Below are 15680 nucleotides of genomic sequence, written 5' to 3'. Positions count from 1 at the left end.
AACTTAAAGGAATTTTACTAAAGTGGAGTAATTGTGGGAGCTAATTTGAAATTTGAGCCATAAGGTAAAACAGCTTCTTTTGGTTAATGAGGATGTTCTTTAAATTACAAGGTACTGACATATAATTACTTAAGCTTCTGTTGGCCTAAAAAAACCCAAATGTGAGCCTGATCTCTGTGTGTGGATTTAAGTGCTTGAAGTTTAAGGTGGATATTAGTAAGTTGAAATGGAAACGCTGTATGTGTCTGCACATCCCTTAATGAACTTCCATGTTCAGATACTCAGAGATGTATTTTATTTACATGATCTACAAATATTCTCTCAAGTTAACAAAAGTCTCTGACTGGATGACATCAGACATCAGTATATTCATGGTATATGCGCACTTCTGATCTTCTGACACTCTGAAGTGATCTAATACTCTCACTCCTCGTTCTCATATTTGATTTTCTGAACAGCCTTCGTGAAAATGATCTACACATGAAAAAGTAAATTATTGGATCCAGACAAACATTGCATGCAGACAAGAACAGTGTCATTTCCTTACAATAATATAATATTTTATGTGCAGAGTCATCTAAAAGTTTATCTAGATGGCTAAAAGTAAATGGTATTCTGCACAAATGATATGGCAGAAAACAAGTGAAAAATACAGCCACAACAACCCTTATACTTTGATTATGCTTTCGCTTTCTGCTTGATGAGCTAATAAATTGTTTGCTTGATTTATAAATGTACCTGGATATTGCAATATAACATCCTATTAATACTATCAGCACCACCACAAACATACCCGTATTGATATAAATGACAGCTTTATGCCATTTTACTCCCAGGGGCGATTTAAGTTTTATGCAGTCATCTATATTTTTCTTTGTCGGATAGCCATTTGTAAGGATCAGATTTGGTAAAGCTAGGAAAGCCATGACGACCCAAACGCAGGCAGACAGGATCTTGGTGAAGGTAATGCTGTACATCCTGGAGTCGCCAAACGGCTTCACGACTTTCAGGTACCGGTCAATGCTGATGAGTCCCAGGAACACAATTGTAGTATACATGTTTGCATAAAACAAAACTGTGGTATATCGGCATAGGAAAAAGTTAAAGTGCCATGGTCCCAGTTGTGAGTCCTGAATTATCTTAAATGGAAACGTCAGTGTCATGAGAAGGTCTGCAACCACGATATTTTTGAGGTAAAAGATGAAACTTGTTTTGTTTCTGATGTGGAAAAAAATCCATACTGCGAGTCCATTCAGTAAGATGCTTGCCAGGAATATGACGAGGTAGAGCACGGGCAAGACGATGGTGGTGAACTCGTCGTGTGTGGAATTCCCCAGCAGGCCTGTTGTGTAATTAGATGAAATAATGTCGTCTTGGCTCGGATGATAATCTATAGGAGTGATGGAAAAGAACAATTTCAAAGTATGTTTTAAATATTTTATAAATGGTGCAGTTGCTGTTCTCTAAAATGTCACATTTGTTTTCTGGGCAGTTCTAAAGGCTGCTCGGATTAGCTCAGAAAACTTGAGTTTAAAAACACTCAGTGTTCTTGTTCCTGAGTGCGGTGCGTGTTAAAGTAGATGCATATATGGTTTCTAAGCTTCTGAGCAYGATGACTGTTCCTTCCTGCTGTGAGATATAAAGGTGGCCTCCAGATACTTTGAGGGGGGGAAAGAAAGGAATTAATATGTTCAGTGGTGCTCATAATGCTCATAAGCACCCTACCTGCCCTCGTTGCCATTCTCCAGGTGACGAAACATGGAAGCTCAGTGGTGGTGCGAACACGGCATAGTGATGGGCTGCAGCATAGCCCTTGCTTTGCTGACGGCATTTTGAATTTGGGTTTTTCAAAAGAACAGGCTGTGCTGTAACATTTGCTTTATGAGAATAAAGAATAGGTTAAATGGTATTATGGATATATGTGAATGATCGTGAACTAATATAAGGAGAAGTAATGAAGTAAACATTTCTGCAGTATTTAAAGAAGATAAATAGTCTGGAAGTTTTCTGTAGAGAGCAGTAGTGAATCTGGTTATTGAAATTCTAAATAACTCCAGAATTATCTTAATCCTAAGTGACCAAGGTCCGTAATCTCTCCCTTTGTCTAATTGGAGTTGCGTGCTCAGTACGCTGCAGGATGAGGTTTGCTGTGCCAGTCTCGGGTCTCACGTAGGTGTGTTTCGGTTAAGCTGATATGGGCAAATGTAACTGCGTACCAATATGTCGAGAGTTAGCTGTTAATCAAAATTATAAGGTGTTGTCTTTTGGCTATCATGTGAGAACACAACTTTTGAATTCAGATATGCTTATCCAGAAATAGGACTCTGGGGATTCTCTTTGGTCCTACTGAAATGCTGATTTGATGCTTAGTTTACTTAAATGTATTTAAAAATCATAGTCTCTGGGAATTTTAAGGTTTCATGCCTAAATGTTTGTGAACGAACTTCAGACTGTTGCAAACTGTCTCATAAAGCTGTAGCACGTCCCCCTCACCCCAAGTGAAAATCTGCTGAGGCAACGCTTGGCAGTATTTAGATAGCTTTTTCTGAAATGACTTGCGTCTTAAAAATATTGATAGGAACGTATAGTATTACTATAAACTTTCCTCAATCATGTGGATTTCCAACATTATTATTTTTACCTGGCAGTTTTCCATAAGACGAATTGTACCCCATTATTTGTGTTGCTGTAGGCTTTCAGCTGAAATGCTTTTCAGGAGTCACACTGGTAGCTGTAGATCCAGGATTCAGCATGGGCTGTACCAGCTTCACATTCTGAGGAGGAAAAAAAAGAAAAAAATCTTAAAAAAGGCGACCCCAACTTTCTCTCCACAAATTTTGAAGGCCTGAAGGAACTTTGGGAAATCAGTATCTGCCAGCAATTAAAAAGAAAGGACTGAGGAATGCTGATGGCTGACCACCTGAACACTGCGTAGCTATTCTGCTAGTTAGGTATTCGTTACCACTTCTTCACTAAGAATTGGGCATCTGCTGCATCGTTGCAGGCAATATTGCCATGTTAGTTTTCGTAAGTATATCAAATTCCCTGTAAAAACTCTCCCTTTTTCCCCCGTTCTAATAAAGTTGTACTAGACCCTGATTGCTCTAATATTTGGAAACCTTAGTCTGTTTTCCAGCCTGAATCTCTCTATGGTCACTTGCTATCTTGTATATTCTTTTATCAGTCCCTTTCGTTTAAATAACCATCTCCATCTCTGACACTTGTCTCTCCTTTTGTATAGAGGCATTTCTGTCTCTATTCAGACTTTGTTTACTGCGATTAAGCAAGCCCAAGCCCTTCTGATCTTTTCGGAAGACTCGAAGATCTCAGCCCTTCTCTACATCTGTTCCAGTTAAGGTCACCTTCCTTGAATCCCATTGACAAGAATTGTGCGTTGTCTTACAAATGATGTTTTAGGAAAAGCTTGTTTCATTGTGGTTTTGTTCCTTATTACCACTGAAAATGCATCATCTAATACTGCCTAGGATTTCTCTTTCTTCTTCTGGCTGCAGCAGGTGAATGGATAACAGCCATCCTGGGATCAGCTGTTGCACACTTTCTGCTCCCTTAGTTCTTCACAATGATCGGTGCCAGTAATAAGCAGGTTTTCTTGTTGTTGTCCTTAGCAGCATGATCTTGTGCTTTTTGTTCCAGTGAACTTCATTCCAAGTTTGTTAACTTCTGTAAAAATACGTTGTATTTTAACTTTTTAAAACCCATTTTCTGTATTTTGCTTTCTTGCAAAAATTTGGAGTACACCACCCTTTTAAGCTTTAAAAATAGATCAGTGTACAAAGTATTGCAGTCAAGTAAGTGAATGTCTCCTAACTACCAGAACATGCTGGTTGAATGGCTTCATCCCTTTGTTGTGGGCTGCCGTTACAACTGGTTTCTTATTCCTTGATAAAGGCCCTTGACCTTATTCCTGGTCACTTCTTGTTTGGATGTCCTGTTGGTCTGTTTTTAATCTTGGACTTTCAGTGACTGATGCTTGACAGGGGAACCTTAAATGAAAGCCTCAAATCTTCCATATTTGATCGGGATAAATTGTGACTTATAGAAGTAATTAAAATTTTTTTTGAAGTTTATCATCTCTCATTTCTTGAAGTTAAAAAGTTGCGTATGTAATTATGATACAAGTGTGTCTTATTTACATATTAATTAAATTGGGCTGGAAATTGTAAGTTCTTGTTCATTTCTCATGGTTTTTAATAGAGTGCTTCAGAGCATGATGAAGCCAGCCGGAAGGGAATACTGCAAAATTACAGAATCTTATATATTCTACAATGGCATCATAATGCTTTAACATTGTTCAAAGAAACTTTGAAAATATTGATTTGTAAGATAACATTCCAAAGTCTGTATTTACTCTCGCAGTATGCAAGTGCAGTAATCTTTGCATGCTTAACTCTCTGCTCACCAATTTTGATAGGAAAACTGTAGCAACATAGTTCAGGTCTCAGAAGTTGCACTGGACCTGACTGCCTCTCATATGAAATGAATCAAAGCATAAAATCAGTGAAGCCTGTTTGCAGATCTAAAGAGTTTTATGTGATTACCACTGTTTTATGAACTACCAGCAAACAAACTTTGAATTGTCACTAGATGGCGGTAAAGCAATCATTATATTTTAAAACTCCAGTTAAAATTGCATTCTCATATTTTAAGTTTTCTCTTAATTTGGCTTCTTGTTTTCTGGCATTGTTTGCTCAGATAAAAATTAACATCAATAATGAATTTGTCAGAGATATTTTAGGTACCTTGCTTTGTCTTGAGAGAAGTCCTGAGAAGTGGTAGCATTTTTAGGGAATGAGAAAAAAATGTTATCGCTTCTTGTTGTTTATAATTGCAGCTATCCTTTCTTGCCCAGGAGGCACCGAGATTAAAAGAATGAATGATTTAATGAAAAGATGCATATCTACCTTCTTTCTGCAAATAAGATGCTCATTTCCCTGCTTTTCAGAGTTCCTTTCAAGTCTGCATAATTCCTGCTCCTGGTCCCTGAAAAGCTTTCTGCTTTGCTAGGATATGGCTCTTCAGGCAAGTGGTCTCCCAGATCCTTAGTCCAGAAAAACTTGTACAACATCGGTTGTGTGTTTTGAGATGCAAGGAAACGTAGTTGACTCCTGCATTCCCCTGTAGTAACCACTTGTGCCTTTTTCGCCTCTGCATCCCTCTTTCTGGTGGGTGTTGTCACTAAGAGACCCTGAGGAAGTTGCCCCTTTGCATGCAACACCCCCCCCCCCCCCCCCCCCCCNCAGACACACTCTCCAAAGGTGCTGTCTCCCAGTTTTGTATCGGAAAAACTGACGGGTGTTTTCTGACTTTGATGAGAAAGCTCCCTTGCTGCAGGGTGATTTCTGCCTAGCTTTCCTCCGACCTCTCCCTCTAACTCGCATCCTTTGCTTTCCTTTCTGCATCCTGTGGTTTACGGCCAGCTGAGACAGGGACATCCACAGCGTCCTTAAGACTCTCAAGCCCCTATTCAGTGTGGGTCAAAATCCAGCTTCCTTCCTCTTTGTGGATAGTGTTTTATTCTTTGGGTACTATTATTTGAAGCCACTGGGCTGTTTTTCTGTGTATTAGGATTGAGCCCTTCACTTTATTGCTGAAAATTACTGCAGAGAGATGGACAGCAATCACCTGGACCAGAAATGGCTAAATCATTGCCATGGAAGGTTCTCCTTGGGCCGGCATGTTTGTCACTGCTCCAGGGGTCTCTGGTGGGCCCAGGGTGCCTGCTGGGGTTCGACGGCATCGGCTCTTCCTCCTGTACTTGCTCTGTTGCGTGTCTTTTCAGGTGCGGTTTGTTTTGTCTCCCCTGTCCATATAAATCTTGTAGCTGCCAAAGCAGCCGAGCTCTGCCACGCACCGCTGTCCTGTCTGCGGGAGACGCGGCAGGGAAGGTGCTGCTTGGGTGACAGGAGCAGCAGCATCCCAGACGGTATGTTTTTTCAGGATCCCATCCGATATGTTTTTCAGGACAGTGCTGCTTACCTTTGCAAACCTCCTAAGGGCTTGCTAATTCCTGCCCACAGTATTGCCCGTGGGGGGATCCCTGTTGCACAGATCTTCCTGGCTACTGAGGATGTGACCACAGTCAGATTGGCTAGGGAAATCCAGGTCCCCTTGAAACCATGGTGGGAGTTTGCTTGTTTTTCCTGCAAGCTAATTGGGATCAAGCCTCTGAATAAATATCTCTGTGTCATCTTATCTGTATGGTTTTAATGTTAAAACACATACAAAAAAAATCCCAGTGAAGCATAAGCTGGAAAAGGAAAGCAGCAGCTCTTCACAGGTGTGAACCTTGATGGCTGAACCCCATGAGCAATGCTCTGTATCCTGCCTTGCTGGCGCAGCTGGGCTCGGCAGAGAGGCTTTGCTGCATGCATGGGGAGGAGGTTAGCGACAACGCCTAGTGATGCCTGCCCTAATTATGCTTTAAAGACTTTCTCTTACGCAGCTGCTTTAAAGTCCCAAACAGGTTTGTGCAGAGCAGCAAAGAGCTGCAGGCAGAGTGGTCCCTGCTGCACACAGTTGGTTGTGGGACAAAACTTCGGGATATGCAGTAATGATCCTGTTCGGACTTAGCAGTCCGGAGGTGTTTCCATGGTTTCCCGTCCGGGTCTGTCAGGCTAAGAAGTGCTGTGATAGGCAAAGCACGCGGGATCCTTTGACTTCACTATTTACAAGGGTAGGGTAGGTGAGCAAGGCTCCCCTGAATCAAACCTGGTGCGTCTCTAGCCTCTGAAAGCTGCAGCTGTTCTGCTGAAGTCCACTGTGTTGCAGACTCTGAGTAGGAAGAAATTTATCACGTATGGAGAATTCACCCTTTTCCACATGTTGTCTTGGAATGGGAAATGAGGACTCTGCTTTCATTAAAGAGTATTTTAAGGTATTTTATAATTGTTCACTGACAATGCAGTCTGATAGTGGCTTTTTTACTTGTTTGGATATGGTGTTTCTGTGATGGACAAGCATGGCCTCCAAATCTTTGTCCAGTTCTCCAAATCCTTTTCTTCTGACTAATTTCATCCTAATTTAAATCCTAAATTTAATCTCTCCAACCTCCAGTTTTATACATCCATATAAATATTTTCTGTCTGCATGCTTTTGGAGGTACCCTAGAAGCTGCTCCTTTATTCCAGTAGCTTTTTAAAACTAGAATACTTATTTCTTGCAGTTTATATATTGGGTTGGTTCTTTTTTCCCCCTGTGATTACCCTAAAGGGCTGTCAGTTGCAGTAAATACAGGTTAACTACATACTGTTTTACAGATGGGGTAATCCTTTACTAACAATGTTGATAGACTGGTTTATGTGCATGACTAGTATAACCTCAGATGAGAAATTAAATAGCAGGCTGCATGGCAGATTTCAGTGTCATATGGGTATGGAATGACTGTATAGTTATTTTAATGACTAAGGCTTTGAGTTGCCTCGCTTTTTAGAGAAACTCTGTACCCTCAAATCTCATTACTTTTTTTTTCATCTCTTATTTACAGCTTTTTAAAATTAGAAAATTCTCTATGTGAACTAGACAGGATATTTTAGCGCTGCAGAACTTTAAATGGTTTGTTTATTTGAGCACGTAACTTCTTGATTTTTGTTTTTGCCAGTCAATCCATATTCATCACCATAAAGTTTGGTAAAAGGCTGAAGTGAATGTAAACAATAGAAGTGTGAGGCAGTTTATTAAATTTGTCATTAGCTGGCTGCAGTTATGTTTTCTTCTGTTGCACACGAGAACCAAATCACTAACATGCTTGATTGTAAAGATTTGGAAAAAGGCATCAGTGTAGGCTGCAGGGTAAGTACATTTGTGCATATCGCTTCTGCAAGCAGGTAAGTGATAGGTACGGAGCCTGTCTGTGTCCCTGCCCTCTTCTTTATTTCACTCCAGTCCTGTGTCACATCACTTGAGCAAGCCTTAATGTTTTTTTTTAATTTTATTTTTTTCCTGCTTGCATCTGTTTATCTTAGTGCTTTTCCTTAGCATCCAATCCCAGTATCTAGGACACTGCCACCTTTTCCTTACTCCAAGGTCCCTGTTAAAAATTGCCTTTCTCCCTTTTCATACAAAGTGGTGTGTGCTAATTTACTGTTAATGCATAGTAGAATAACTTGATATTCCTGTTGGAATTTGTATGCACAGCAAGTGAGCATGTGCCTCATATTCTCCTGTGCTTTGCCCACTTTCTTATTTGTTGCGTTTTTCTAGTTCTGTCCCCATCCTTGGAGCTGCACTTCTGTGCTAGTTGCGCTACGAGATACCACGCTGTTGGCAGCAGTGTGGATAGTGACAAAAACTAGCATAAAGACGTGGTTCGCGTTGGTCGGAGGGCTCCTGTGAGCTGTACGAGTGTAGTCACTCGCACACCAAAGCATCCGTGCCTGTGTTTTGCTGTCTCTGGAGGAAAGCCTAGCCTAGATAAGCTAATGGACCTTCTCGTCCGATTCCCTTCGGCGCCAGGCCCCTCACAGAGCTGGTTATCGTTGCGTTGGAGTGGCTTCAGAGTTGGGGATTAAGCTATAAGGCAAGCATCTGTAATACAGCGTTCTTGAAATGCCATGCGAAGCGCAGGCCGGATGCCTGCCAGGGACCATCCGGAGGCCGCCTGCTCCTCGATGAGGCAAGTGACCCAGCTGCAGCCCTCTGCCTCTCGGACTGAATCAGCTGCCAGGTGTTGGCTCTTGCAGACTGGGAACTGCTTTAATTTGAGCTGGCTGGGAAGAGCTTTAATCAACTGAAAATAGCCCTCTGTGGGGTTTTGTGCCCTCTGCTCTCCCAGTGCCGGCTCCCTAGGACTGTGGGGTGGAGAGGCGTGTAGCAGTATACGTTAGTTCTCTATAAAGCAATAACACTGCCATGCTTAACTGTCCGCATTGCAAAGAGGCCAAGAAACCCAGGGTATAACTGTCTTCAACTGTGGCTTACAGCGCTTGTCTGCTTAGTCATATGCAGAAACAGGAACCCGTGCCTCATCTCAGAAAGCTTCTTGTCTACTTCAGTATCTTATACAAAACCCCCTTTTTGGTTTTTAGGTTCCTCCTTGGACTTCCCTCTTAATTCCAACCTAATTTTTCTCTCGCATTGCTCTAACCATCAAAATGTCCTATTCCCTAGCAAGCTGCGGTAGTGCATCTCAGCTGCCTTCAGCTTGTGGATAGCTTCTCTCTGCTCTGAAAATCCTTTCTCTAGAGCAAACTCTGCCAGTCTTTAATAAGATTAAAGCCAAATGACTTCAGTGGCTTAGTGACTAGAGGACATGCCTCTCCTTTGGGAGCCTCCGCTGAATACTGTGCTGGCACGTATGCTGATGTGTGCATGGGGAAGTAGTCCCTCCGCTTCAGCATTGGGACACGCAGCTAACGGAGACTTCCTTCCCCATGGCCATTAGTCCAGGTGGTGCCTCCGAGAAGAATCCTCGGGAAACTACAGTTTCCCACATGCAATCACTTACTGAAATCTAGGTTTTAGTCTTTCTTAATCCTTTGTGTATGACAGCTAGAAGTACCATGCATGTTTCCCGTATGTGTGCTGTTTGCCTTGCATTTGGGTAAATAGATATTCTCATTTATAGTTTCCACATGTGAGCCTTTATCAGTGCTTTACTTTAGGATATTGTCCTAAATATCAGGTTCAGTTTACACCTGCAAATCAGTTCTCTTTTACAGGAGTGCCTGAACTGAGTGTAGCAGAATGCTGCAGTAAGCATTAAGTAATACTGTTCATACGCAAAATTCTTGTGTTTGGGTTTGTTTATTTATTTTTTCTTTTACTCTTGCCAGGTACTACATACGGCAAGAGGAAGGGGATATTCCTTTAGGATAATATGATTTTTCCCACAAAAAAAAATATTTAGAGAAACCTACTTTTTCTCAAAGTAGTTTTCTCACTTTTCCCTCACTTTTGGAATGTTTTTCCAAGTGAAACCATTAAATTCTTTCAATCTTCAAATGAGTGATTATAAGACTTTATTTTCCCCTACCTGGGATGGTTCTGACATAATAAGACCTTCCTGGGGATCCTGCCTGGACTTTCAAGTTATTCCTTCTTGTGCTTTCTCTTGAACTGTTCCTCATTAAGAGTTCATGCATTAATATTATTTACTTTGAATCAGATTTTCTATGCAGAGGTTACATAGTCTAGTAAAAGTTGTTGATCTTTACTATAAGACTGTTTATTTTTGAAACTTACTTGTCGAATCTAGATGTCTGATTTTTCTTTCCTCTAGAATATGCATAACAGCTCCTTGTTGATGAAATGTTTTCCAGTCCTGTGTTGCATTAATAACTAGCATGTGCATACTTCATGACTAAGAAGCAGAAACTACCGTCATGCATTTACTGTAGGTGATGGTCTGTTGTATTGTACTTTGCTATTGTAGTTTCACAGTTGGCTGGATGCGGGCTGATCTTTTCTGTAGGAGAGGCAGATTCCCTTTTGCAAAGTGGAAGTGAAATTTGTTGATTCTCATCCCAATTATTGGTTGTGTAAATTTTCTTGGTTTGTTTTTACTCTGTGGTAACTTTATAAATCAGAGGTCCTTAGCACCACTGCATGTGTGCTGCTGTGTGCATAAAGATTTCTGTGGGTGCCCAGCTCAGTTACTCTTCCGCTGAATCGGCTCAAAACTGGGAGGGGGACGGACCTTGGGCATTGCTCCCCGAGTGGCCAGCACGTAGAGGGCCATTTCTGAAGTGGCGTAGTGTGAAGTGGAGCGCTAAAGCACATCTCCTTTAGGCTGCGTTTGCTTTTACGTAAAGATTTAGAGGGAACTGCCAGCAGAAATGGTACCCCACTGAGCAGCACGTAAGTGGGTGGTGTTGGTGGCAGGAGGGTTGAGAGTTGTGGTTGTTTTCTCCTGAAAAAGGAGAGCACAGTGGAGTGGTGGCAGAGTTGGGATAATTCCGTTTTCTCGGTGTGGCAGCCTCTAATTAGGCAGGAGGAGAGGATTAACTTTGGAATGTTACCTTTCTTCCTTTCCAAAACAAAAAAAGTGTTGCTGATTTTTAGTTTAGCTGTGCAAAACCTGCTGATAGTGGAAGCTGTATTGTGACCTTACAGAATTGCTTTCTTTGAATCCACCTTGAGAATCCGCCATGCGAGATACAACTTATGTATGCAGTGCGCTTAGCCAGTGTTGATTAGAGTCCAAAGATCAAAGCGGTAAAATCCTGACCCCTCTCCCTGGCACCCCTACCCGCCTGTTTCTGCCCCGTCAGCCTCTGCCTGTTCTCCTTGCCCCTGTCGTTATCTTCTCATTCATTCGGCACTTGCTCATCGGCTCCTGGCAAGAACAACCCCTTGGTTTTGACTTAGTGTTTTTGTCCTTGTGCCATTGGTCGTGGATCCTTCTTTTCATCACACCAAATATCATCTCTGATCTCTCACGTGATGTCAGCACCTGGATGCCAGTGATGCRCGTGAACCCTGAGACCATGGACATCTCTTCAGCAGCTCTTCGGTGGCTCTTCCTTCCAGCAGTCCCTCCGGGATGTCCCACCACAAGTGTGCTGATACTCCTAACTCTCCTTTAACTTTTCTCACCTCCTTTGTCATGTGATAAGTGAAGGTCCTCCCTTTATTCGGTCGTATTTTACTGTTGGTCACTTTTTCCGTTCTTTCAGTTTATACCTGTTCTTTCTGTGACTTTTAGTAAAATTTTTCTCCATGCTTTGGTGGTTCTTCTTTCCAGCTCCCTACCTTGTTCCCTTTGCATTCAACTGGATGATGATTATTTTGCTGCTTGGAAGACCTAGTTTTAGTATTGCACTGGCTCACATTTCTAGCCTTCCCTTCCAATGAGGAGGCTGGAAGCGGGTTCGTATGTACATGCGTTTCTCTGGCATAACATCAGCTTTTCCCTCTTTTAATCTCTTCACAAGCTTCTTTTCTAGTCTTTCCATTCCTGTTCTGCCTGTGTTTTCATGGGCTCTGTTCTTGGCACAATGGGCAGCATTGAAATCTTTGTCAACTAATCCCCCTTTTAATTCCATAGGTTGTTCCTCACATATGCTATATGCTTTATTATCCTGAAGTCATAGTCTTTTAAATGTTAAAATGTTATAAAAAAAAAAATAGTTTGGGCAAAAAGCAAAAAACAGGAATGTGCTTGGTCCCTTAAAGAAATTATATATATATTTTTTAAAGTTTCAGCATTTGGTGTTTGGGCATTCTTGAGCTACTTCCAGAGTAGCTAGCTTCTGTACCAGAATAACTTGGCACCTGACTGCTCTGCGCAGTGCTGCAGAGAAGCAACATGCCGTGGAGCCTTTCCTCGGGTCTGTTTTGTGCTGGGTGAGTGAGAGACCTTCTAAGAGGTCTCCGTTCTGGAGGGCGTCTTCAAGGTGAAGACTCTCTTTGGTGTCAACCTAGTTCTGTTGGAGCTTTCTGCTGAAGAATATTAGGTTTTAGGTTTGATTATTGGTGTTATGCAGTGAAAAACATTAAGTTGAAAAGCTCATAACCAACCTTTAAAAACAGTTAAGGTGTTGTCTGAGTCGCACAAAAAAAATTTAAGAAAATATGTGATTGCGTTAAACCTACATACATTATAGCTTTGGCTATTGTGTTTATCTGTCATGTCTCTCAAATGCTGTGGGGGATCCTGTGAAAAAATATTTTGTAGTTTTAAAAAAAAAAAAAAGTTAAAAAAAAAAAAATGCATGTAGGGAAAAGTTTTACCAGGTAAAGTTTTAAGTAATCCCAATCTCACTTTTAGGTGTTTTACTTTATATCAAGACAACTTTTTTTTTTTTTTAATAAGCATTTCTGAATTCATATTTTAACAGAAGAGAAAGTTCTCATCTGCTACTGTGGACTGGGGCTTTTTTGTGCTCCAACGTGTATTACTATGGCACAAGACTAACCACATTAGCTAGTTGCAACAAAGCCACTATTTTAAAGAGGAAGGAAATGGTCATGGGGATTTTTGGGTATGATTGGAAGAAGTCCAGCCTAGCGCAACTCTCATTTTTCATGAACAGTCTAGAGAGTTCCCGTTCTATCTGCTCTCCTCAGAGAAAGGGGACATATTATTAATACTGGGTACAGTTTCAGGATGCGGGTTGCGGAGAACTCTCCTTGTCTCCAGCTCCCAGCTATTCCTTGTGTAGTAGCAGAAGCAGCTATTGCATTGGAGGTGATATAAGCCCAATTTGTGATGCTTATAGTCAGTTGTCGCTTTGATATGTTGCTAACATTTTCCTGAGGAATAACTCGTGTGTCAGCCTGGGGTTCAGGGTTGGTCAGATGTGGAAACCTGCTTTTGATGATGGAGGGAGTGGGATTTGGGTTTTTTGGGAGGCTGGGGGGTTAAGAAGGTACTAGGATGTTTTATGTTGGGAAGTGTTAAGACAGCTGAAATGCATGAGGTAATACTGCTTTTGTCCTCCGATCAGCATTTCAGCTGCTACTGGCTTGCTCTTGACTGAGAACAAATACTTTCTTGAGAGCACCTGGGTGGTTGTCCCATGCAGCTTGGTTTCCTTATGAAGCCGTGTGATGGATCTATAGCTCTTGGTTTATGTCAGACACTTTCACTTACTTCCAAGTTTCTAATACATATTGCACATTTCAAATCTAATGCTTCAGTCTTGGTATGAATGTCTTGGCTAGCTTTTCCCAGTACTTATCTGGTCAAAGAGAAGGTCCTTTTGAACTTTTCAGTGCAAAACTTAACAAGTGACTTTTCATAGAAAGAGAAGGAATTTCCTCTTCCAGTTAATGCTATTGTTTCCTTGGATATATCTTATCTTATGTGCAAGCAAGCTGAATAGGCTTCCCAGTTCAGAGAGCATCTAGCCTCCCAGAGGCTGCTTTGGTGTCCTCTTCTGGATAGTCAACACAGGACGAGACTTCAGATTCTGATCTGCAGCCTCCTCTTTTCTGGTCTTCGCTCCATACCTGGTCGCCTTGTCCGAGTTTCTCGCCGGAGCAGCACGCCGAGGCGGCGCTGCTGCCGCGGTGCCCGAGGAGCTCTGCTCTCGCGCGGCGCCGGCCTCGGTGCGTGCTGGCGCACGAAGGGCTGCGTGCGCAGGTGCCGGGCAAGCTGGTCTCCCCGCTGCCGCCCTCCCTGCCTGCGAGGGGGGCCGGCGGCCAGGGCAGGGAGGCTGCACGCGAGGCCGCTCCGGGAAGGGAGCCGGCAGCACCCAGAGGAGGAGCAACCCTGGGAGCCACCGGCAGCTCGGCGCTTCTGAAAACTCACTTCTTACTCACACGCCCCTATTGCAAACAGATGCTTTCTGTGTCCAAAATCCCTCCACGCCCTTCAGCTGCTTTTCCCTCTGTGTCTTTCCCTTCCCCGTTCTCTGCCCCTGGTGGACCTGGACCTCGTCCCCTCACCTGCGCGGGTTGTCCCCAGGCAGGTGGGTCTGTCCCCAGACGCTGCTGGTGCTGCCTCGTCTGGCAGGCTCCGGCCAGCAGAACCGAGGGGAGGAGAGAGTCCGACTTGTGAATAAAAGTGAGTTCTTTGCTCTTTTGGGAAGACAGCCATCTTAAAGTGATGTCGGGAAATGCCAGGCTGTAGTCACAGCTGGAGAAATGCTGACAATTTTGTATGATCGGGGCCTTTAGTTCAGGACATGAATTAGTGACATCAGATGAATGCTTGCATTCATTTCCCAGTTTCCCTTTTTAAAGGAAGATTGCAAAATCATCTTTAAAAACTTGTAAAACCCTACCAGAATAAGACCAAGCATATATATATGAAACGAAAGATAGATGTCTACAGTACCTGTAATGCACAAATGACATAGTATTTTTTTTAAATACAAAAGTTATGATTGCAGTGCTACTTTCAATTCTTCGTAACGAGGAATAATCATTTCAATCTAAAATACTAGTTAAATGACATGAGTTTTTGAAAGTGCCTTATGTATTTCCCAAACTTTGAGACTAGTCAGACATATAGGTTGTAAGTTGTTTGTTCAGAGCTATGTGGTTTTTCCAGTGAACCTGACAAGTTTTAACATGATCTGAGCGAAATGTGAAGGAAGGGAACCTTTATTATGTGTAATATAATTAACAGAATTCAAATATGCTTTTCTTTACTGAAAGACGTGAAAAGGATAGAATACAAACTTTTTATATCAAATTCGGAAGTTATCGGTACTGAATTTTACTCAATGTGAATTAGGCTATGTCATGAAATAAGTTATTAAAACCCTGAACCCTCCTCAACTTTGATTAATAACTTAGAAGGAATATTTAGTAGAAAAACATTTTTTTCCATTGATAAAAAGATAACATTATATTTAATGTTGAATAGGATTAATAAAGTCTCACTATTTTCAGACCTTTTCATGTTTTTCATTGATGTGACTGTTTATGCTTTTAAGTCCAATTTTAAGTAATTGCATTTTAATGCCTCTTGTCATTAAAGGTGAGTAAGAACAGGAAGATTTATCAAACAACTTATCAAATGCTTTTCAAATCATCAAAAATCGCTTACCTGTCACCATTGTTGCCTTCCATTTGCCTCTTAGCTGCATCTCTAAAGTGCCTTAGATATCCATAATGCGTCTTGAAACTAGAATAGGCATAAAAGTATTTCTTGCAAAAAAGTAGTTGAATAAATCATATCTGGAAGTAAGTTTTTTTGCTTCTGATCGCTTTTTTTGCGATAGCTGATCAGAGAGTCAAAATTCCCCTGACCAGGAGCAACTGGAGCGACT

The 15680-nt window shown here is 41.8% G+C and overlaps 2 protein-coding genes across 2 annotated transcripts in view; one reads left to right on the top strand and one right to left on the bottom strand.

The window, feature by feature from the left end:
• Nucleotides 1–15680, top strand: part of MED12L (mediator complex subunit 12 like) — a 157034-nt gene that overhangs the window by 75949 nt on the left and 65405 nt on the right. The window lies entirely within an intron of this gene.
• Nucleotides 354–2675, bottom strand: GPR87 (G protein-coupled receptor 87). Its single transcript, XM_026065107.1, has 2 exons — nt 2642–2675; nt 354–1390 (listed from the first exon to the last, which is right to left on the bottom strand). The coding sequence occupies exons 1-2, from the start codon at nt 2673–2675 to the stop codon at nt 354–356; spliced, it is 1071 nt and encodes a 356-aa protein (XP_025920892.1).

The sequence above is a fragment of the Apteryx rowi genome, unplaced genomic scaffold (assembly GCF_003343035.1).
Source record: "Apteryx rowi isolate R43461 unplaced genomic scaffold, aptRow1 scaffold_224, whole genome shotgun sequence".
Classification (NCBI taxonomy): domain Eukaryota; kingdom Metazoa; phylum Chordata; class Aves; order Apterygiformes; family Apterygidae; genus Apteryx; species Apteryx rowi.
The sequence above is the reverse complement of the archived record's forward strand: the minus strand, read 5'-3'. Positions and strand labels throughout refer to the sequence as shown.